This window comes from Anopheles coustani, chromosome 2, assembly GCF_943734705.1.
Source record: "Anopheles coustani chromosome 2, idAnoCousDA_361_x.2, whole genome shotgun sequence".
NCBI classification, from domain to species: domain Eukaryota; kingdom Metazoa; phylum Arthropoda; class Insecta; order Diptera; family Culicidae; genus Anopheles; species Anopheles coustani.
Genome location: NC_071289.1, coordinates 94,648,707 through 94,671,678, shown reverse-complemented (window position 1 = coordinate 94,671,678; position 22,972 = coordinate 94,648,707). Strand labels below are relative to the sequence as shown.

Sequence of the window (22,972 nt, the reverse complement as noted above, 5' to 3'; positions counted from 1 at the left end):
TTTGTATGATGAATAAAGATATTAAATGGTTAAATAACGTGCCTAGCACGAAACTAAACCCGTCCTTCTTTTAATTTCATATCAATTCTTAATCGCAGAAATTGGAAACTTATGCTGTTGTTAGAATTTCAAAAATGAAAATAAAACTGTAATAGAAAATTTGTTTTCAAACTGCTTTCCTTTTATCACAACCGTAGCTCAACCTTCCAGATTAAATGACATAAGGTAAGAGCCCTTCGGAAACGTCTGCTTTTTGTTCCAGGCATTGCAAAGTTAGTGCTCATAGTGTACCATAGCGGGGCGATACATCACGAATAAAAATGTTTGTTCAAATCCCGTGCTTGGTCCTCTCCGGTTTACAAAAATACTGAACACCGATCTTCACTAATTTGTCGGAAGGTCATCGGAGTCGAAAGAAAAGCCCAGTATGAATTTCATACCACCTAGGAAAAAAAGAAATAAATAAGCTGTCAAAACTGAAGTGTGCCTGGAAAAAGAGATAGTTCCATGGAGTGCTCTGTTCAGCCTGTGCCGTGGAAAAGGTATGGCAGCGGTGGTCTTAATTGTATGAAATAATCGCTCGGTCCGCGAAGTTGTGTATCATGAAGTGGTGGCGACTGAATCTTTAAAGCAAAACGGTATTGACATTATTGTTCACCTTTGAGTATCAGTAATTTGTGAATGAATCGGTTGTGTCGAGGTGAACAATCGAATCAGCTATTCTGAAGAAATGCTTAGCGTTATGTAGACGTAGAGAAACAACACGACAACTACAGACTGGTGTTCAATTGTGGGTTGCAGGTGCTATCTAGAATTTCTCGACATGAATGGAGAAGAAAAAAGGATATGAAATAGTGGAAGTTTTCTTCGTAATGCAGATGACGATGCTATCCTTTGTCACAGGTGGCTATGTTCATCCAGTCATGGTTCTTTTGTTCTTCCGCAAATCGAAGTTACTATTCATACTTGGAGAAAACGGTAGCAGATTGTCCATTCTGCGTATGCGTAGCGCTAGTCGACCGTCCGTCATGACGGTCATATCTTCCAAGGGAGCCGTGTCGCGAATCGAGAGAAGGGAAAAAGCAAGATGGCGGGCTGTGCAGGGCTCATAAATCCTATCCAGCACTTTCGAGACGTAGTGGAGTTAACCGCAGTCCCCAAAACGCGCCCTCATGATTCAACCGTGGAGCTGTGATGTTTTTTATTGCTCGTTCGTCGTTGGTATATTGAAACTCGTGTATATGCGGGTGTATGAAAAGTTGGATATTATCCTTTTTTTCTAACCTGGACTTACGTGAGTGTTTATTGATAAATGATCCAAATACGGTGCTAGTAATGCGATAGGATTATGCGTGTGATTGGGTGAAATCGTGCGAATGTACTGTGTATGTAGCTTGATTACAACGATGCAAGTGCATCAGCTTTTCTGTTAACATATTATCTCCTTATATATGAATATCTGTGTAGAAGTAGAATTAAACTAGAACAAAACGTCTCCTCTGAGTAACATCGAATATGGAAATTGTGATGTTTAAATGTTGTTTTGTAACGTGTTAACCTGCCGTTCACTGTTGATAGGATGGTGAATATGAAACATATTGGATGGTTGGTTTAAATTAAGTATTTTCTTCCAATTGCGAATTAGAATGTTTTGAGTAAGTGTTTCTTATAAGTGTGTCACAGCGAGCACCCCTGTTGCTGGTAGCAGTTGAAGTGTATGTAATCCACATCAACCCTGCTGTCGCAACGTTAGTGATACGTGCTAACCAATACCGACCGATTATAGTCAGCGCGGTTCATCTATTTAGTTATTAGTCCTTTGCAAGCCAACATATTGAAAATGTCTGATAAAATCAAAGTAGCCGTGCGGGTACGCCCGTTCAATCGACGAGGTAAGCAAATTTCAATCTTCTTTGTATGCATTATTTTTCATTCTTGGCACAGAAATGAGGACATATTAAATACGGGCAGAACTAATGGCAGACACGTTAAGCAATTACTAATTAGCGATGTTTAGCAATTACTGCAAAAAAAAACATTTACAGTCTATCCTCTTGCAAAAAGTGTAATCTGATTCAGTAATGCTGGCGTTGTACGATAAATGTTGTGTCGGAAGCTTTTTTCCATTACATTTTAGCACAATTTTTTTAAAAAGTTCTTATCAGACTTTTAAACATGACAAATAAGAAAAATCCACTTGCAGCTTTAAAGAGTGTCCAAAATTTTACCAACTACAACTATCGGGACTTTGTCATCGATCAGCAAAACAAAAAGTTGTGTAAAGAGCTCAAATGCTCGTTATGGGAAATTTTGCATAACATCTTATGGTTCGAAAGAAGTATTTTCATTACCATTCCGTTTGAGAACCCCTCAAAATCTTGTGAATAAGTCTTTTCTCGTGATACGCTAAGCTTATCTGTTCGAACGGAAATTTAAAACAACGCCCCAAGATATGATTTATACGCTTATGCATACTTTCTCTTGTATATCCGAAGTTCTTTAGCTTTAATGCATTTCATCCAATAATTTATTCATTCAGTTTTTAAATTATCGTATTATCTCTTTTCCCTAGAACTTGAACTCGCAACTGAAAACGTGGTAGAAATGAATGGGACACAGACGATTTTGAAATATCCTGCTTCGCTAGATAAAATAGAAAGGTAAGTGTTACATACAATTTTGTAGGAAAATAGGAAAATAGTGGGTGTATTCAGGGTCATCGGCAGTTTGCGCAACATGTCATTCATGTAAACTATTCAAAAAGCCGATGTCGACAGTCAATGAGGAAAGTGTAGAGCTGTTCAAAGTGCTCAACACCAAAAGCCATGGGTAAATCATGGATGTTAGTCATCTAAGAGTCATTCAAAAAGATTTATGAATCTTTTGGATTTGGAGATTCAGATAGATTCGAATCTTCAAACGTTGATGAGTCTTACAAAACCGTAATGAATCTTCATGGATCTTTCACGAATCTTAATGATTTTTTAATTGGCATGGATCATGTGACAACCCATTTTTGGTCTTTAGTTTTCTATTCTTTGAACATCAATGAATTTTTGAGATTCATTCACAACTGTAGCTAGTATTTAAATAAGACATTTGTATAGTTCCGCAGAACTTCACATCTCTCTTTAAAATGCTCCGGGCAAGAGTTGCATACCTTCAGGAACTGTATGCAACATTCCATTATTTGATCGCAAACTTACTGAGCTAGCATGTACTGCTCCTGTACCAATTTGAAACATTACACCAACTGATTCCAATATATGATTCGAAACCCAGCACTTGTTTAGTTGGGTGTTTTTGGAAGGCTTATGCAAAACACAGAGAAAAAATTGTGCCACCTACTGCTAGAGCTGGTTCATTCATCCTAAAAAGGATGTTCTATTCGCATTACCATGCTCTACAAGCTCAAAACCAGTCGGTCCTTTTTTCTATTGTTCTATGTTATTGATTTTTACTTCATTTTTTGCCTTGGTGAACGTTGACAGACCTCTGTTAGAGTGTGTATGGGTGCTTGTATGCGTGAGTTATGCTCTCCATGCTGGAAGGTCTTTCGAAAGCGTCGTTCGTGAAGCTCGACTGCAAACACATCCTGCTAAGATTGTCTTCATGGTGTCATCGGCTTTGCGATAAAGCGAATGTTTTCGTGCAACCTTGAGCAGTGGGCGTGGAGGAGGGTCTACGATTCTTTGGACTAGATACGTGAAAGCGAAGTTTCGTTGATGATTGCAAAAATCATTGAAGTTGTTATAACAGGTGAAAAAATACCGCTGTTGCAATCGAAGTATACGGTTGTTCGGGTCTGCCTGATACGGTCGACGATGCTCGTAGCTGCCTCTCTCTTGATTCATTTCCGTAGACGGTTTCGAGCCACTAAACATCGAAAATCGACCGACACGCTATTATGGTGGAAGAGGAGAAGCGCATTATGGGTCGGAGTTTGGCTGCCAGAATTCAGTACTTGCTGCATGGCTTACGGTAGCGAGCCCTCGCTAAAGTCTCTTCGAATTGAGTGGCGCAATATTTTATTTTCCTCGTTTGTTAATCATTCGGCGTCTTATGTCGCTTGGGCGTACGTTTGTTTGTGGTAGCTCGCGTTAAATTGCGAAAAGAGGGCGGCATTACGGAAGAACGCTAGCATATAGACAACAAATCGGTCGAATAGAGAATGGCCTCATCAGAAGAAGACGAAAAAATAGAAAAGGCAAGGCAGGGTAATGGAACTAACGCTGAAGAACGAATAGTAGTAGATTTCCAAAATCATACTTCCCATCATCGACGTCACCATCATTACCTTCATCAGAACAGCAGCGAAAACCATCGCTCCAGGAAGTGGATCATCATCCTCGAGTTGGCGCGCTGTTGGGTCCGATCGGTTTTTGCTCTGGCACGAACCCATATTATAGCTCGAGCGGCTACGCTGTTACCTTGGACTGAAAATAAAAATTATTTATTTTCGTGCAGTAGTACGAGCACTGCCACAAATTCTACCTATATTGCAGACCCACGGTGAGTTTCCTTTCCGCAACATAAATGGACGTGTGAACGGCTAGCCGGCATCGCGTATGAGAACAAATAACAATCCTGTAGTGTCCTAGCCTTCTTATTCCTTAGTTTAAAATCGTCCTTTTTCGTATGATTGACTGGTTGTCCAATATAGCCAGTTTATTACGACCTTGTTCGGTAGTATTTGACCTCGAACAATTTTCGTCAACCATTTTACAATGATACCCGTGCTCACAATGGTTTGATGCAATTCCTATTGGGTAACAAAGTCTTTGGCATGAGTTAAGAAAGGCAGTGACCATGGACGCAATATTATATACGTAATGATGATGTTGAGTAGACAATAGTATTTATGCATTTACAGACATACAAAAATACTTATTTTAGATTATCAAAAGAGTTCATAAGTGCTACTACATTTATTATCATCTTATTTTTCTTGACGTAACGACCTTTTGTTTTTGGTCATGCCTGCCCCGTTAAGGGCTTACTTTTTTTTACCCTTTAAGTACGTGGATAGTCAGTCCTCTCGTACAGGGCAGGGTCCGGTCTCGGTTGGGATTCGAACCCACCGTCGAGGTGGTAAGCCCCGGTCGCTCATGGGCCGATTTCCTAACCGGCGCTACCGCTCGGCTGTCGCGGACCCCCGGATGTTATTATCATGCATTGTTTTTCATTGTTCCATTCCAATCAAACAAATTTCTTCGGTGTCAGTTTTATTTTGAATGATACACCTACTGTATCTATTTGTTTGTAAATATGAAGATGAATGTTTCGAAAATCATGGAACGTGGCAACGAGAGTGACCCCAAAGCGGTTGATCGGAAAGCGCGAAATGTATGTTACTTGTTTTGATTCCAACCACCAACGGTCGACTGGTTCACGTTAGCATTAGTCACGGAAGTTGCTTCACTGAAATCTTTCGCCATGCGAAACCATTGCTTACAGCCCAGTTTTTGCTAAAGCCCAGTTTTTGTGTTACAAAATCGATGCAGTCTTTGTTCGGTGGTTCGGTGGTGGATGTATGGGCTGCTAAGTTCGGGTTTTCATTTATCAGGTGTCCTAATTTCTTATCACGACAGCACCACCCAATGTGTGATCCTATGTGTATGTGCTCTTGCAATGAATGTTTGCATTTTGGATAATGTTATCTACTTTCGGTTTTTTTTATTTTGAATGATGAAGAACACGTATCGCCAAATAGCTCACACTAACCTTTCAATATCATTGGCATCTATTCTATCGTTGAGAATGTATATGGCTTGCCAGGCTGTTCCACAATTTGTTTTTTTTTTTATATGTGCCAACCGTTCCGATTGTCAGCTGCCTACGATCTCTAAGATTTAAATTCTTCCATATTTTATTTCGAAATATATCCTTAACAAAACGATTGTCTTACAAATCTACAAACAATTGTCTTGTTTTCAGAGAACATTTTTGCAATTATCTCCGAAAAAATAATTATTAATGGTCGTCATCATTTACTATTTCAAGTCATAGAGTGACCAGCTAATGAGGATTTATAGGCGAGCAGGATATCTTCTCGAAAGCTTTATGGAACGCTTTATCTATTTTCCTTTTCTCTTTTAACTTTGATTTCCTTTTCGTATTTTCAATGATCTTTTTCTAAACAAACGTCTCACATTCACAATACTCAGTGCAACAATCTGCAATACAATTTTTAGTTTTCCGTGGGTGATTCGTGTACACGAAACATGAATATGAGTTGAAGAATTATTGATAAAGGAAATTCCATAAGATTTTTTATGCTTTCAACACAAATCAAACTGATGTTGTGCTTTTGTTTTGCGTAATTTTTTAACACACTGCGGAGAATATAGACATTAAGTAATACTCTCGTAAATTTAACAAAGATCGCTTGGGACTACAAGAAGAACACGAAACCCAAGAATGCTTAACACTTGTTGAAATTTTATCACTTTTAGCCAATCTACTTACAACTTCCATTACTATGTCTTCTTGTAAACTTCAATCGTTAGTGGATCGTGCGCCATGAATGGAAATCTGGTTGCTGTGGTTTCAAGATAATTTTGCATGATAGCTACTGGTGTTGTGGTGCTCACGGCTGATGGGATATTTGTTTGCAAAAGGTTCCATAAACATCCTCTTGGGAAATTGGCTCTATCGCCCGGGTGGGTGAAGGTGGGCAGCATTTTTTATTGCATATCATCACGCAACTCGTAAGCAACTTACTGCATGGGTTTTCTGCCCATCCTCGGGACTGAAATGGTACGGTGAGTGAGGGGATTATTTTATTGTCAGCAAACAAAATCGTTCCTCACCGGAGTTAGTATTCATTTGTACAAGGCAAATCTGCAGGTGTGAGTAAAATGTCCTTTTGGTGACTATGTACCTATGTCCTTTACGCTGCATACTGAGTATCTTTGGTCACCTTATCAAAATAAAAATAATAGTTTAATAATCGTATGGTTGGTGAATAGAATCCATGCTGATAACATTGTTTAATGTTTAGCGCTAGGAGACAGATACAGGACGTCGTCTCATATCTGCAAAAATATCGAATTGCATTGTTTAGGTAAAAAATTTAGTGGATACAGTACTCCTGCCCAAGATATGCTTTTAAAGAATCAAATGGATGTTAGTGTACAAATGTTGGCCATCGTTTAAGGAATATGCTTAGCATAAGTCTTATGCCTAAATTTTCGTATACGAGTATATTGCGAGTTGGTACTAATTTATGTTTAGGTGGAAATTAATAAATGGGAAAAGGTTGATTTATATATCTGTTAAACTTTTTACTATACCCTCTGCGCACAACATTACTCGAGTCTCTGTGTAACGCCAATAGAGCGTACCAACCCCTAACCGGGTCAATACGAGGTTGAACCTAAAAAACGCTGTAAAAGGCTACTGAAGCAATTATCCGACGCAATAAATATAAAAAAAGACAATGGAAACTTGAGCAGTGTCAGTGGCTTTCACGCTACGCGCGGATTTTGTTTCCCAAAAAGAAACTCTTTCGCTTCATTACATCGTGTTTTATGTCGACGGCTGTGTATGGTGTGCGTTAATGCTCCTTCAAATTTTCACCAGTTGAGGCCTACTTTCCTCCCTCTTTGTTGCTTCAGTGGTACAATCGCATATACGATCAGTATATGTTTACGCGATTGGTATTGTTGCCAAACAGCAGTTTTCAAATTCCTTCCAGCAGAAGGCCACTTTGGAAGGAAAGAACGCGTGAACCAAGGATTCGTTCCGTACTAATTATCCATTTTCAATTTAGCTCCGTTGCTAGAAAATCAATGTAGATAAGTTGGTTGCGATAGAGTATTGGTGTATTCGTAGTGGGGTTCTGTTTAGAATAAGACGGTTTACATAAATAAACCAGGACTTGTGGAAAGTTTTGCATGTCATTGGATCAACCATTCTGTACGTATTTTGGAACAGAAATCAAACTATTTCCCATCAAATAAAACAATGTTAGGATATCAAACAAAAAGTCGCAGGTTTGTGGGCAGAGATGCAAAACTTTAAATGTTTTTACAGTGTCCATTCCATATGAACGATTCGAAGATCAATTGCTTAGGTTTATTTGTCTAGCCAACGTTTGTAGCATTTTGGAATATATTATGCAACTAAATAACTATAATCTTGATACGTGGATTAATCATTTTCGTTTTCTCTATTTTTTGCAGGAAACCTCCGAAAACATTTGCCTTTGACCACTGCTTCTACTCGACCGATATTGACGCGGGCAACTTCGCATCGCAGGAGCTGGTCTTCAACAACGTTGGCAGAGATATACTTGAGAATGCATTCCAGGGGTACAATGCATGTATCTTCGCGTACGGGCAGACCGGCTCAGGCAAGTCCTACACTATGATGGGGAATCAGGAGAATAAGGGAATCATCCCGCGGCTGTGCGACGAACTGTTTGCCTTGATCGCAGCTAAACAGACCGAAGAGCTTTCCTACAAGGTGGAAGTTTCGTACATGGAGATCTACAACGAGAAAGTACACGATCTGCTTGATCCTAAGACGAGTAAGCAGTCACTGAAAGTACGCGAACACAATGTACTTGGACCATATGTGGACGGATTGTCGCAGTTGGCCGTTACGTCTTTCCTGGTAAGAAACGATTCAAATGTTGCATGAGGAATTAGCACAGATTTTTTTACACATTTGACCTCGCAAGATGGGCCTAATTTTAAATTTAGATAATTATATCTGCTACTTACTTTTCAAACAACTTAACTTAAGAAGTTTAATTGTTGTACCTTCTAATCAAAATAATATTTTTATCAAAATTCTACTTATTTACAACTTTTTCAATTTTTATCTTTTAAAACAAACGAGCCTGCCAGAATAAAATCGCTAAAAAATAGAAGTTTAGCTTCTGCTACGTATCCTTTATACCAGGGTTCGGCATACATTTCCTAAAAAGGGTCAAATTATTAAAAGGAAACCGAAAGCGTGGGCCGGATACCTTAAACGATGATTTAATGTTTTCAAAGTAGTACCCTTTTGAATGGTATAAACTTTTTAAAAAGTAAAGTTACATGACAAGGAGCTAAAAGATACAATATTTGTAATTTTATCGCTAAACTTTTTACACATTTTTACACTTATTTTCATTAAATTTCGATTTTATTTTTCAACATATACCAGAAACACCTCATTCAACCTTTTTTAAATCTTTAATTTTGGGAAGAAAACAAACACAACCTGACTTCGTGAAAAAATTGAGTTGTGTTTTTGGTATGAAGCACTAAAATTTTCTTACGGGCCGGATGAAATCAGTTGGCGGGCCGGATTTGGCCCGCGGGCCGGATTTGGCCCGCGGGCCGGACTTTGCCGACCCCTGCTTTATACCCAAAATTGATATTCAACGAATATGAATATTTAACTAGGCGTCGTTCAGATTATAATTTTGCATTTTTTAGAATCCATGAACCCCAAAACTTATAACTTCCTTAACCACTTCCTGCAGGACATCGATAACTTGATGGCGGAGGGAAACAAATCACGAACGGTCGCGGCGACGAACATGAACTCAGAGTCATCCCGTTCACACGCGGTCTTCACCGTGGTGCTAACACAAACGCTCATCGACACACTGTCCGGGGTGACGGGCGAAAAAGTATCCCGCGTGTCACTGGTTGATCTAGCCGGGAGTGAACGTGCCGTTAAAACGGGTGCAGTTGGTGATCGGTTGAAGGAAGGCTCGAATATCAATAAAAGTTTGACTACACTTGGATTGGTCATTTCGAAGCTGGCCGATAGTACAGGTGGCGGTGGTGGAGGAAGTGGCAAGAATAAGGATAAGTTCGTCCCGTATCGCGACTCAGTTCTGACATGGTTACTGAAAGACAATCTTGGTGGCAACTCGAAGACAGTCATGCTGGCTACGCTGTCTCCGGCGGCAGATAATTACGAGGAGACGCTGTCAACACTACGATATGCTGATCGAGCGAAGCGTATCGTAAATCATGCTGTGGTCAACGAGGATCCCAATGCACGAATTATCCGCGAGTTACGCAAAGAGGTTGAGACATTACGCGAGATGCTGAAGCATGCTACTGGAAGCAACTTTGGTGATATGAAGAGGGTTGATATCCACGACAAGCTCGCTGAAAGCGAAAATCTTATGAAACAGATTTCGCAGACGTGGGAAGAAAAGCTGGAGAAAACGGAGCAGATCCAGAGCGAACGTCAGCAGGCGCTGGAGAAGATGGGCATCAGCGTGCAAGACAGTGGAATAAAAGTGGAGAAAAATAAATACTATCTGGTTAATCTGAACGCTGATCCGTCACTAAACGAGTTGCTGGTATACTATCTGAAGGAGAAAACGTTAATCGGGGGAAGAAGCAATGGATCTCCGGCAGCCACCAGTAAACAACCCGATATACAACTACTCGGACTTGGCATACAACCTGAGCATTGTCTTATAACGATCGAAGAGGGCGAGCTGTATATGGAACCCATTGAGAACGCTCGTTGCTACGTGAATGGATCGGTTGTGACGGGTAAAACAGCACTTCATCACGGGGATCGCATTCTTTGGGGTAATCATCACTTTTTCCGTGTAAATTGCCCAAAGTCAGCGACGAACAGTGCGAACTTGGGAACCTCAGAACCACAAACACCTGCGCAGCATATGGACTACTATTACGCTCAGGAAGAGCTGATGCAGAATGAGTTCAGTAACAATCCAATTCAGGCTGCTATCGAACGGCTTGAGAAGCAACATGAGGAGGATAAACAAGTTGCGTTGGAGAAGCAGCGACAAGAGTACGAGAAACAGTTTCAGCAGCTTCGCAATATTCTGTCACCGACTACTCCGTACGCCCCGTATGCTCCTTATGATCCTTTCCGGTTAGGAAAGCTGCCACCGAATACACCAACAGCACAGCTACGCGTTGAAAAGTGGGCCCAGGAACGAGATGAAATGTTCAAGCGATCACTTGGTCAGTTAAAGACGGATATTGTGCGAGCCAATGCACTGGTACAAGAGGCAAATGTACTGGCGGAAGAGATGAATAAGCAGACAAAGTTCAGTGTAACGCTACAGATTCCACCGGCGAACCTGAGCCCGAATCGGAAACGAGGAGCGTTCGTTAGTGAACCGGCTATCTTGGTACGCCGAATGAATTCAGGTAGTCAAATCTGGAGCATGGAGAAGTTGGAAAATAAGCTGATTGACATGCGTGATTGGTACCAGGAGTATAAAGAACGTACCGTAGCCTCAACGGGCGAAGAAAACAAGGCAAAGTCCGATCCGTTCTACGAATCGCAGGAAAATCACAACCTCATCGGGGTAGCGAATATTTTCCTAGAGGTGCTGTTTCACGATGTCAAACTGGATTATCATACGCCAATCATAAGTCAGCAGGGTGAGGTAGCGGGTCGATTGCAGGTGGAAATAAGTCGTGTTGCGGGCCAGTTTCCGCAGGATCGTATGTGCGAGTCGGCTTCGGAAAGTTCCGCCGATTCCCACGAGGACGAAGATACCACTCCGACCGATCCACCGCCAAGCAATCAGATTTCTTGCCGTATAAGCATCAAGCAAGCTTCCGGATTGCCGTTGTACCTTTCGAACTTTGTATTCTGCCAGTATTCCTTCTGGAATCATGAGGTGGCGGTGGTGCCAGCTACAAATCAAGAGGTTGCCGGACACAACCAGAATATTACATTCAAGTTCGATCACGAAGCAGATTATATTGTCACAATGAACGAGGAGTTCCTTGAACATTGTACGGACGGGGCGCTTTCCATCGAGGTGTGGGGTCACCGATCCGTTGGGTTTTCGCGCATGAAGGACTGGGAAGTTGAGCAGCAGCAAGCGAAGGCTCGCTCATTGGCCGACCGTTGGGCGGAATTATCACGAAAAATCGAACTGTGGGTTGAAATTCACGAGTTGAATGACAACGGCGACTGGGCGCCAGTGGAGGTGCAATGTTCGCGTGACATGCTTACTGGGGGAGTGTACCAGCTGCGACAAGGGTTTCAACGGCGAGTCATGGTGCGTGTCAAGCCAGTACAGAACTCCGGCACACTGCCGATTATATGTCAGTCGATCATTAACGTATCGATGGGTTGCGTGACGGCGCGATCAAAGCTGCAGAAACCAATGGACTCTTATCAGGAGGAAGATTTGACTGTGTTGCGAGACAAGTGGAGTGAGGCGCTTGGCAGAAGGCGCCAGTACCTCGACCAACAGATACAGAGGCTTATCAACAAAGACGACAAGACAGAACAAGAAAAAGAACGTGAGCAGAGCCTGGTCAATCAGTGGGTGTCACTGACTGAGGAACGTAACGCTGTACTTGTGCCCGCACCTGGTTCAGGTATTCCTGGTGCGCCCGCATCCTGGGATCCGCCATTGGGAATGGAACCGCACGTGCCTGTGCTGTTTCTTGATCTCAACGCGGACGATCTGACGACGCAGGGTTCCAACGACGAGGTTCCGCTTGCGGGGCTGAACTCCATCTTGCCAAAAGAACATGGAAATAAGTTCTATAGCCTTCAGATCATTCAGCATCTAGACAAAGACATTTGCGCTATCTGCAGCTGGGACTCGTCCATCCACGATTGCGCCTCGTTGAATCGCATAACGGAGGCAAACGAACGTGTTTATCTAATTCTAAAAACCACCGTCCGTCTGTCGCACCCGGCCCCAATGGATTTGGTGCTGCGAAAGCGACTAGCGTTAAATATCTACAAGCGGCAAAGTTTCACAGATCGTTTAAAGAAGTTGCGCATTGGACGAGCGGAGTCATTGTCATTACAGTCTGGCGTGACGTACGAGGTCGTGTCGAACATACCAAAGGCATCCGAGGAGCTTGAAGATCGGGAATCATTGGCACAGATTGCAGCCACCGGCGAAGATTGTTCGGCAAGCGATGGAGAAACTTACATCGGTACGTCTAATTTTATAAATCAGATCTATGAAGAACGCATGCACATGCTTTTATTCACTTCGTTTTATGCATTTTTATAGAAAAATACACCAAAGGAGTGTCAGCTGTTGAAAGCATCCTAATGTTAGACCGTCTGCGGCAGAGCGTAGCTGTGAAAGAACTGGAGCAAGTCCGGGGACCAACGCTATCCATGCGAAAGACAGCCAGCGTGCCAAATTTCTCACAGGTAAGCTGACGAAAACCGCCAATATGCAAGGAAATTCGATATCGTCGTAATTCAATACCATCGTTAAAGCAATACCCGACTTCTGCTATTTGTCTCTCTATACTGGGCATGAGACACGCTGTATGCATTTTCTTTGATTTATTTATTTTTTGCTGCGTTAAATGTACAGCAACGGAGTAGGATTATTCATGCTCTGCTATATGTCACAATAAAGTGGAAATTTGTATTCGAAGATTAATTTCTACTTGTATGTGACAGATTGACTGTTTTATGTTTATTTTCTTTATTAATTTTATTAAGTCAATTGTACTAGGAGCTGCAATTAATGTTTAACAGTCATTGTAAGACCAGCAATCATCTTATATGCAGTTTACGAGATGTCCTCTGGAAATAAATGATTATTATTTGAAAATTATCCAATCCACCACAGCTAAACTGATTTTATCTGTGCAATTTGCATTTACATATCCAGATCAATATTATTCTCTGCCATTGAGAGTTTTTTCATACTGTAATAATTCCGCTAGGATATTCAATGTTAATTAATATTTCATATCTTACTAATCTCATTTCCCAACGCTATTAAGCTAATTCATTACTCCCGCTATATGCCCGCTAATATTTCCTTTTTTAGTTCTTAGCACATTAATTCCAATGTACCTATCTCACTCACCAAATTTTCGGTTCTGATGGTCGGTACTGTATCTTTCTTCTAACCGTCATTTTTGTCTCTTTCTTTTTCTTTTCTATATCTTGGCATCTTGATATCTCTCCTTCTATTTCTCTTTTTATCTCACGCTGATATATGAATTTGTTGATGCCTTCTCAATATGTGTCAATCTAAACACGATTTGTGTGTTGGATTACTATTTGTTCTTCAAAATATCACTAACCAATATAAATCTGTTCATTGTGCACGCTACCGCAAATGCTACCCAAAATTTCTTTTCTGTAAACACGTGTGCTGAAAACAATCTATCGCCAATACTGCCAAAACCTTCATCGACTGCTACATTTTGTACAAAAATTCGCTATCACCGATGAACCCGCTTCCGGCCACACTGCCATCGTTGGCCATACAATGATCTTTGTACACGCTTCGCGCCCCTGTGCCAAAATCAAAACAATACAAAAAAACATTCGCATTCGAAAATGCTCTTAATTAAATCCCAAAGGCCGTAAAAGATGCCAGGGAGCATAGTTCGAGTCTCACCACTTCCATGACAGTAAGTAGTTGGTCGCTTGACGGTTTTTTTGCCTCTATGTATTACTTTCTGCTACTTTCATCTTTCGTGTGTAATAATATTCTCAATTTTCTTTCATGCGCTGAATTTTATTCATATTAATCGATGATATTTTTAAAAATTTCCCCCAATTATGTTGTTTATGTTACTTGTATTATCAACAAATTTCGCCTACTATTAGTTGTGAAGCTGTTGTTTTTTTGTAATATCTTGCTTAATACTTCATCCGTCTTTTGAGTTCGCCGATATTGCCTACGTGACATGATTTTGTTAAGAAGATTTCTTCATAAAATGATGTTTTATTTAGGATGTAATAAGCAATGCACTTAAGACTATTCATATTTGGTTGATATTTTCCTAATGTAGTAACTATATTAAGCTAGGTCGAATAGCTGTAATAAACAAGTAAATGTGTGGGTCGATTTAACTACACTAAAGCGACCGGTCGAAAAGTATTTAGCCTAGCTTGGTGCCTACTAATGGATGTATTATTTTACAGGTGAGATTTTTCGATGCTTCATTCGAGTCGCTGCTAAGTATTGGTCGCTCAGAATCGTATGCCGATTTGAAGATGGGTCTTAACACTGGTATGTATTTGAAGTCCACAGAATTGCATTAACAACTTCTTGAAGCTATCTGATTCAAATATTCTGTCCTTAGCTCAAAGCACACGAGATACAGTGACAGGAAGTCGGCAGAAGTTGAAAAATAGCAGTTTTGGAGAAGAAACGGCAAACTCGAGCTATGGTTTAGGTAGGCTTTCCCATACATTCTAATAATGATCTATAACAGACTCTAAGGACTGTATTCAGTGTTTAGATAAACCGTTCTTTAAGGTGTTTGCGTAGATCACCAAATGTCATAGCTGATATTTTGCACTTCACAAAGACAAGATTCACCAATGACCCAATATTTCATCATTCCCCGAGTATGTTTATTGAAATTGTCTCTTTGTTGTCTTACTGAGGTATTGAGGCAAATGTTGCTTGTTGTTGCTTCTTGTATCCAATTAAAATATGTGATTTTGAAAATGTCAGCACATGACAGAACGTAAATCATATAAATAATATCAACCGTCCACATTACATGCCCACACAAATGGAATGCAGCCCGACCCACATTCCTCAATCTCAACATTAATCTTAATTCACTGCGTCTGCAGCCAACTAAACGTACGTAACCTCAAGTTCAGAGTTTTCCGTAATGTTTCCCGTATGGCATTATTTGTGTTTCATTTACTCAGTTTAATTTTATTCGCTCTTTTCATGTTGCCTTGGGCATTATTATCTACTGTGATCTTATTTTTTTAACTTTCGTGTTCCAGTAATTATGTTACATTTGTTTACTTTAATTTGTCTTGTACATTGGCCTTTCGTATTTCATGTACACGGTTGTGTGTATCTTTTATAGCGTCCCCTGCTGCAAGTAAATTGGCCCAAAGAATGACAACGTTGCACGAGGAACCACTCATCAAGCAAATCTGCTACGAGGAGGAAGGCGAAGACAGATTTAGTGAACCGGAGTTCGCTGAATACAACGACTTCTACGAGCAACCGATGGGGAAAAAGCCGTCCCTGTCGATGATGAAGTCTTCACACACAGTGGAATCGTTCCTCGACATCGATAAACGCCAAGCTACGTCGGGCGACTCGATGAATATGGTCGGGGCAACTGCGGGATCAAAATTCAGCAGTAAATCGAAGATGGAATCTTCGTCAATAGGTGGCATATCATCGGCACCCGTGGCTGGGGGTAATGGTAACAGTGTTAATGGGATAAAGTATCAATCCACAACTGCTGGTCACATGACGCCTAGTATGAGTTCGTCCACATCGAGCGGATACGGATCGCAAGCTGTCTCTTGCAGCAATCTTACCAACGACGATACATATTCCATCCGATCATTAAGCGTTGGAGAAACACCGGGTATCTATTGATTGCGGCAGGATTAAATGATGTTTTTGATGTTAATCGCTACTTTTCTCGCCATTTTTCGTTGTCAGAAACAATGTCACCGTCCAATAAAATGCAAGAACAAGTCCTCGCGAAAACACCGGATAATGGCGCCGCTATAGGTGCTTCGTCAGCCATAACCTCTGCCACCGAGAATAAACCTATGGTGGCAAGCACTGATGAATACAGCAGCTCATCTGTAACTGCCGTAGAGATTCCAAAAAGGGTTAATCCGTTCCTTAAAGACAACAGCTATGAGGCATACGATGACTCCAGTAGATCGCGGGCATCCACTCTGGATGATGTTCTTTTGGAGGAGAATGATTTACATGAAGACGATGAAGGGTCGGCAGTCATCAAGCAGTTCGATTCCAGCGAAAACGCTGTTTCATTTACAGCAATAAATGAATCATCGCAGATTATCGATGAGAGCGAGGAAAGCTATCAAAGGGTCAATAACAAACAAGCAGGTAATAAGAAAGATTTCCCATCTTTTATTTTTTTTAACCTTACTACTGTTCAATATTTACAGTGATGGACACCAGCTCCTCTTCAACGTCAAGCAAACAAGAAATGATGCCTGATTGGGTAGTTGTTGGTGAATCAGTTCTTATACGACCTTATAATACCAGTGGAGTAATTGCCTTTATTGGACCTACTCATTTCCAAGTAGGTTTTCTGTCCGATATGGAAAGCATATGTCGATGCTAAAGGTCTTCAATCTATTCACAGGGAGGAACTTGGATAGGAATTGCGCTGGATACTCCTACTGGTAAGAATGACGGAACTGTGCAAGGCATCCAATACTTTGATTGTCGACCAAAGCATGGCATTTTCGTACGAGTGGATAAGTTGATACTTGATAAACGGGGTCGCGCTATGCGGGAGTTAAAAAAGGCAGAAAAATTGAAAGGTTAGTCTTGTTGGTTGATTGTGTCGGTAATAGCAATATCATAATTTTGTTGTGTTTGGTAATAGCAATATCATATTTTTTTATTTATTGTGATTTCAGCTGAACAATCCGGCAGTGCAAAGGTTGGCAGAGTGCTCCCCGGCAGCCCGGGATTGGCGACGAACGCATCGCGCAAATGATACGAGTCCAATCGTGGCCTCAATACAGCGCGGTGCTCGCTGAGGTCTTTTACGGGTCGGAAGCGGTTTGTACTGAAGTCTGCTTCGGTTGCTGCATTTACCCGTGGTTAATTAATCGGCAAAGATGTATCGTCGATCAAGACTTGTCAAAAACTCTCGTCAGAGCGAGAGTCCTGACCGAAGCGGTTTGTCAGAGGATTTAACAATCTGAATATTCATATACCTTAAGCCCCGTACCTTTAGATAGCTATATGTGGAGTTTTTTATGAAGGGACAAACGAGAAAATGATGCAAACATTGACAAATGCGAAACTAGAACAAACAATGTTTTTTTAGTTGCAGGGTCTTTATATGAAGTCTTATGGATTTTGATTAATTTTTGCGATGCGATGCTTTTTTCTATACACAAAATATAGACGCAAAAAGACGCCACCACATTGTAGAGGTAGTAGTGCGGCATACACACATATAATTCAATCCCCATAAATCCTTAGTGTGATAGTGTTGCGCACGAAATTGCCCGAAGAACATTTATCAACCGCGATGTGTGATTATCGTAGATCGATGCACTTGATTTGAAAATATTGAATGTATGCCAGCTATTCAAACGTTAAGCAAAAAATAGTGTAGAGAAAAATCCAGGTAGAATTTTAAATCTTTATTTCACCAATGTGATAGTTGAAAAAAAACACTTTGGTGCGATAATGCATCACGATTCCACTTAGCTTTATTAAACCGATAGTTGAGTGGTCTCTGCATCTTAAGGACTAAAAGAGGGTCTCGAGTAATAAGTGAAACATTTGGTTTGCTCAAATTTTTTCGTATGATTTCATGAGCGTAGCTACAGCAGGGAGCTTGCGAACATGAAGGTTCTCAATGTCTGATCGAACGATGCTTAGCAACTTCGACAGCCATTGTTATTGAACTGTTTAAACTCGATTCCATCCCATTTTCGATAGAAATGAAACCAAATCTATGTACGTTTTTCGTCCAATCATTGTGAAAGTATGTGGTAGTTGCTAACATTTACCATTTCCTGGATGTAATAAAAATACTATTGACAAGTAAAAACCTTCAACTTGATAAACGATAACAGAAGAGGCGTATTGCTATGCCTCTCAAAAAGTACATTCTGTTGCAATATAGCAGGGTCACTATGATGGCCAATCTGGTCACTATGATGGCCAACAAGCTTATAAAATATGAAAAAGTTTATACACACAACCAAATATATACACACATGCATTCATGCGGCAGTGTAATACGTCCACGATACATCCAAGCCAGAAATGAAAAACAACTAGACAGGATGCTTTATATAGTAATCTTTGGTAGATAATACCAGATCATTACACTTCAGAATCTGTAAACAACATAAGAGTCGTACTAGCAGGGGTGTCCGGCTGCCCAATGTTAAATAGTATTATGTATTGTTCGGTATCGGAAAAGAGTGATAAATTTACAACTACCCAATGGTACCATGCAACCAACAACTCCACCCACATAAATTACCGACACATATTAGATCATCAACATTTTGTGCGTGATGGAAGGGGCAGTTCTAGGCTGTAACAATCAAAAAAGTTTATGCGAAAATTAACAATTTATTTTTTCGAAAGCGATTGCTTTGGTGGCTAAGGTTTAAACGGTGACGTACTTAGCTCTATCCAAAAGCAACGTCATGATGTTATTTTGAGCTGTTGTCCATAGAAAAGATCGCAAAAAGTTCATAGAGTATTACGCAGACCACAGGGCGACAGTTATAGTTCAAGCAAGTGATTCAATACTTTTTTGTTGGACTTTATTTTTTGTAATTTTCAAAAATAATTTGCTAGTGGCTGTGGCAAGCTTTATAGCAAGAAGCGGCCTAAAGCATGCCCGAAGCATGTCTAAATTTGAGGCACAAAAATTAACAGACGTAGCACTGTCCCTTCTCGCATGCAAAGGGATGGTCTAATTAGATTCCCCGGAGTAGTCCTAACCGAAATACCTAAAGCAAGATACGTTTATAGGAATGCGTAAAAATGCGAATGAATCGCCGGCCACTATCAGGAACTGAAGCTACATGTGTTGAAAAACATCTAGAAGCATAGTGAATCGGTAAAAAATCATTTACTCGTGATTTAGATTGAAAGAGCGACGGTTAGATCAGCATAACACCAACTTAAATAGTTCGAAACAGGTGATGAACAAGCTATAAAAATGGGGGTAGTGAGAACGGTGACCTGTACGTTGAGTGTTCTAAGGATGGGGGGGGGGGGGGGGGGGGGGTTTGTTTTTTATTTTTTAATCTACTACACTGCTTTCTTTAATGCGAAGTTCACTTGAAAAGCAAACTAGTAAATGGGAATCTTCTGCAAATGGGAAATAAAGAGCGAGCTTATTATGTGGGCTTCGCTTATAAAATTGTCGCAAGACTTGCACAAAACTTCATCTGCATGCAGTGTTTTTTGCAATAGATCAAAAATTAATGTAAGCATTGAATTAACAATTAAGCAATATGTCGGCACCAGCAATGCCCTTGTGAAGGGAATAACCAACGGGAAATGAAGAGTGAGCTATAGTCCATTCTTTTCTGTGCTTACGAAAATTGTGGATTACATCATATTATTTTGTATTGATTATCAATCTATAATGTTAAATTAGGAACTTCGAACGAATGTTATTGTGATTTAGTTTAGAATGTGACACTAGAGAAACCGAAAGTGTAATTTTAGTGACTGTTTAAATTAAGGGTAATATGTTTTACTTAGTTTTTACGGTAATATATTTTGCAGAATCAAAATTTTCGTTTTTCATTTTGCATTTGGAATAATATTTTCATATCGTCGAATGAGGATATTGATGAGAGTTTTAACATTATACCAAACTGAACATCGACTTTCCATTGATATTTTTCTCACTCACGTTATCAGCCGCGCCTAAAATACAGTTCAGTGCACAAGCTATTAGAACGATTTATCGGTAGGGAGTTGTATTATCTGAGTAGTACGACATTATAGCTTATCACTACGTTCTTATTATTTTTTCCGAAATAATTTATGTTCGCAGGATATTTGTGTGATTCTATAGCGTTTGTTATTTGTTTATTGATAATAGTACATCGACTATGAGACGCTTTCTATGTAAGAAATGATTATTATGTATTTACATATAACGAACGTATAGCTCACCAGTGAAAGTGGAATGATTCATATCGTTTAAAGCAATCGATAGTTTTAAATGAAATTCGTATTTGTTTATTTATGCTATGGTCGTGTTATGTTTTCGTTGTTTCTTCGCTTGCTTTCACCTATCTAATTCTTCATGCATGCTAAGGTAGAGCGGGCAGTTTTTCATATTAAAATTTTGTCCTATTACACTGTTGTTCAGGAACGTTGGAAAGAGGAGCAACGAATATTGCATATAAATAAAGTGTAGGCATAGCAGACGCGTACTCTTGCTTTCTCACTTTCTCTTGCTATTAGGCGCAATGCATCTAGAAGTTGTAAAAGATACTATGGGGTGCTGCTCGATAATGTGTAATGATTAGAGGTGTATAGTATGAAAATAACAGATGAATCAAATTCCTTGAAAAAGGCGTAAATATGCAGTCGGTATTTAGTATTTTAAAACATTGTAGAAGTTCATTGGAGTGTATTGTTCTAAGATCCGGAAGGTTCTTAGTCCATAGACATCCAATTTCTATGAAAAATCCCATTCCGTCGCACATCCCTCCCACCCTGATAGAGGAAGAGTCAACAATATACATATTATTACAAATATTAGGAAGATCGCAGTTGATGAGGATTATATAAATATGAGATTACAAAAAAAAATCCAATCTATTACCTGCTGGAGTTGAGAATGATATCTAAAGAGCATAAATAAAGTGTTAAAACGAAAATAATGAGCGGAGTGAGCAAAACTATTTTTCTAGAAAAGCAATTAGTATTTGAAGCGCGTCACGCAGTAATAATGGCGGTCATCGTGGAGAGAGATATCGAATAGCTTCTATTAAATTAAAATCACCTTATTAAAATAGCATCAATGTATCAGCTCACTTCCTCAAACATTTTGATTAAATAATGAACTTATCAGGCATAGGTAGAAACGCGTTACTATACATGCATGCAACAGATGGTAAAATATGGGAATGAAAAGTATCTGCATTCACTGTCGCAATGCAGACACACCAATGTAACTTTGAAGTGAAATACAGAACGTACCCATCATAACTCAACAAAATATAGAGAAAAACATACACATCTAGTCAAAATTGTCCAATGTTTTAGAAAGGGAAAAAGAAACAATGTCTAGAACGAAAAACATAAATCAGCTTCGAGTAGTTTTTACGAACCAAGCGCAAGTTTTGCAGTTTTCATGCGGATAAACTGCAAAGTAAAAATTCCCATTCTAAGGACAAGTACTGCTGGAAAGGGCGTGGAGGGAAAAGGATATTCGAAAAATTTAACAAATCATGCACTCCAGAAATGTAACAGCAAATAAAAAAGAAAAATTACAACAAAGATGAATACTTAATTCAAAAATGCTTATTCTGTAATTATAATAAAATAGTCGCAAGTCGAAAAAATTGATTTGATCATTATCATGTATCCGAAAATAGTCTCCCGGTTTCTAGGTTATCCGTTTTTATAATTTGAACCGATTTGACTGGCCCGCACCGGGGTATTCCCGCACCAACATTTCGGTCCTGGATAACAGGGTGGAAGAACCTGTCCGGAGGTTGCACATTCGATCCCATTCGTTACTGGGGCCTAGCCGCCCAGCAGTTTTCGAGCGAAAAATCCGACCCTTGATACCAGGGGACCAGGAAATTGAGAAGGTAGCCCGCTTGTGCAACGCCAAAGATAGTGAGGAAGTGAGGTTCTCCAAAATACCAAGGCTAGTCGATACGGATAGCAAGATCTCATTGCGTTTATACACAATGGTCCAACACTTATCCATTGTGTGCAGATTGAATGCAACCTGTGCAGGAACCGCGGGTATGATGTTTCGAAATATTTTAATTAATAAAACTTGTGCAGCAAACATTTGAGCAGTAAATGTGTAGGTATTCTCGATAATCTGGATAACTGATATTCTAGAAACCACCGTTAGATAAAAATAGGTTGCCTAGTCTAAGTGCTACTTGACAACTAAATGGTCCACCGTTTAAAAAAAGCACACTGTATTCAGTTCATTATTTGGCACCCTTTGAAATTGATTAGCTTCCGTGGGAGGAATCGCTTAGAAACCCCCAAACCAATCTAGTGAAATTCTACTTTAAGTTGATTTTAAAATGTTAAAGAAATTTGAGCATACAGGGTTCCCAAATAACCGTAAAAAATGAACGAATCAACCTTGACAGAAGCTTTGGTCAATACCCCAAAAGCTAACCTTTATTTCTATGGACTTTGGTTTTGCTGCTTGTCATCCGCCAGTGATTCGATGGAAATGTAAATAGCACAGCAAAGACGAAAATCTTCATTCCATAAGAAACATTTAGTGTAAATTCCTATGACCACGATACAGATAATTGCCAAATTGTTTACGGTGTGAAACAC

General features: G+C 40.0%; 1 protein-coding gene across 3 annotated transcripts; it reads left to right on the top strand.

Moving 5' to 3' along the window:
- Window positions 1-278: 278 nt before the first annotated feature.
- LOC131265654 (kinesin-like protein KIF13A) lies at window positions 279-18,192 on the top strand. Of its 3 annotated transcripts, XM_058267939.1 has the most exons (13): window positions 279-1,294; window positions 1,787-1,892; window positions 2,573-2,660; window positions 8,187-8,619; window positions 9,482-12,911; window positions 12,992-13,137; window positions 14,881-14,968; window positions 15,042-15,134; window positions 15,792-16,307; window positions 16,385-16,804; window positions 16,867-17,003; window positions 17,067-17,247; window positions 17,347-18,192. In XM_058267939.1, exons 2-13 carry the CDS (start codon window positions 1,841-1,843, stop codon window positions 17,424-17,426), a joined length of 5,664 nt encoding a protein of 1,887 aa, XP_058123922.1. In that variant the 5' UTR covers window positions 279-1,294; window positions 1,787-1,840; the 3' UTR covers window positions 17,427-18,192. The 3 variants fall into 3 exon arrangements, with proteins under 3 accessions (XP_058123922.1, XP_058123924.1, XP_058123923.1); XM_058267941.1 differs by lacking the exon at window positions 1,787-1,892 and having other exon boundaries at window positions 279-542; XM_058267940.1 differs by lacking the exon at window positions 1,787-1,892.
- Window positions 18,193-22,972: the final 4,780 nt, after the last annotated feature.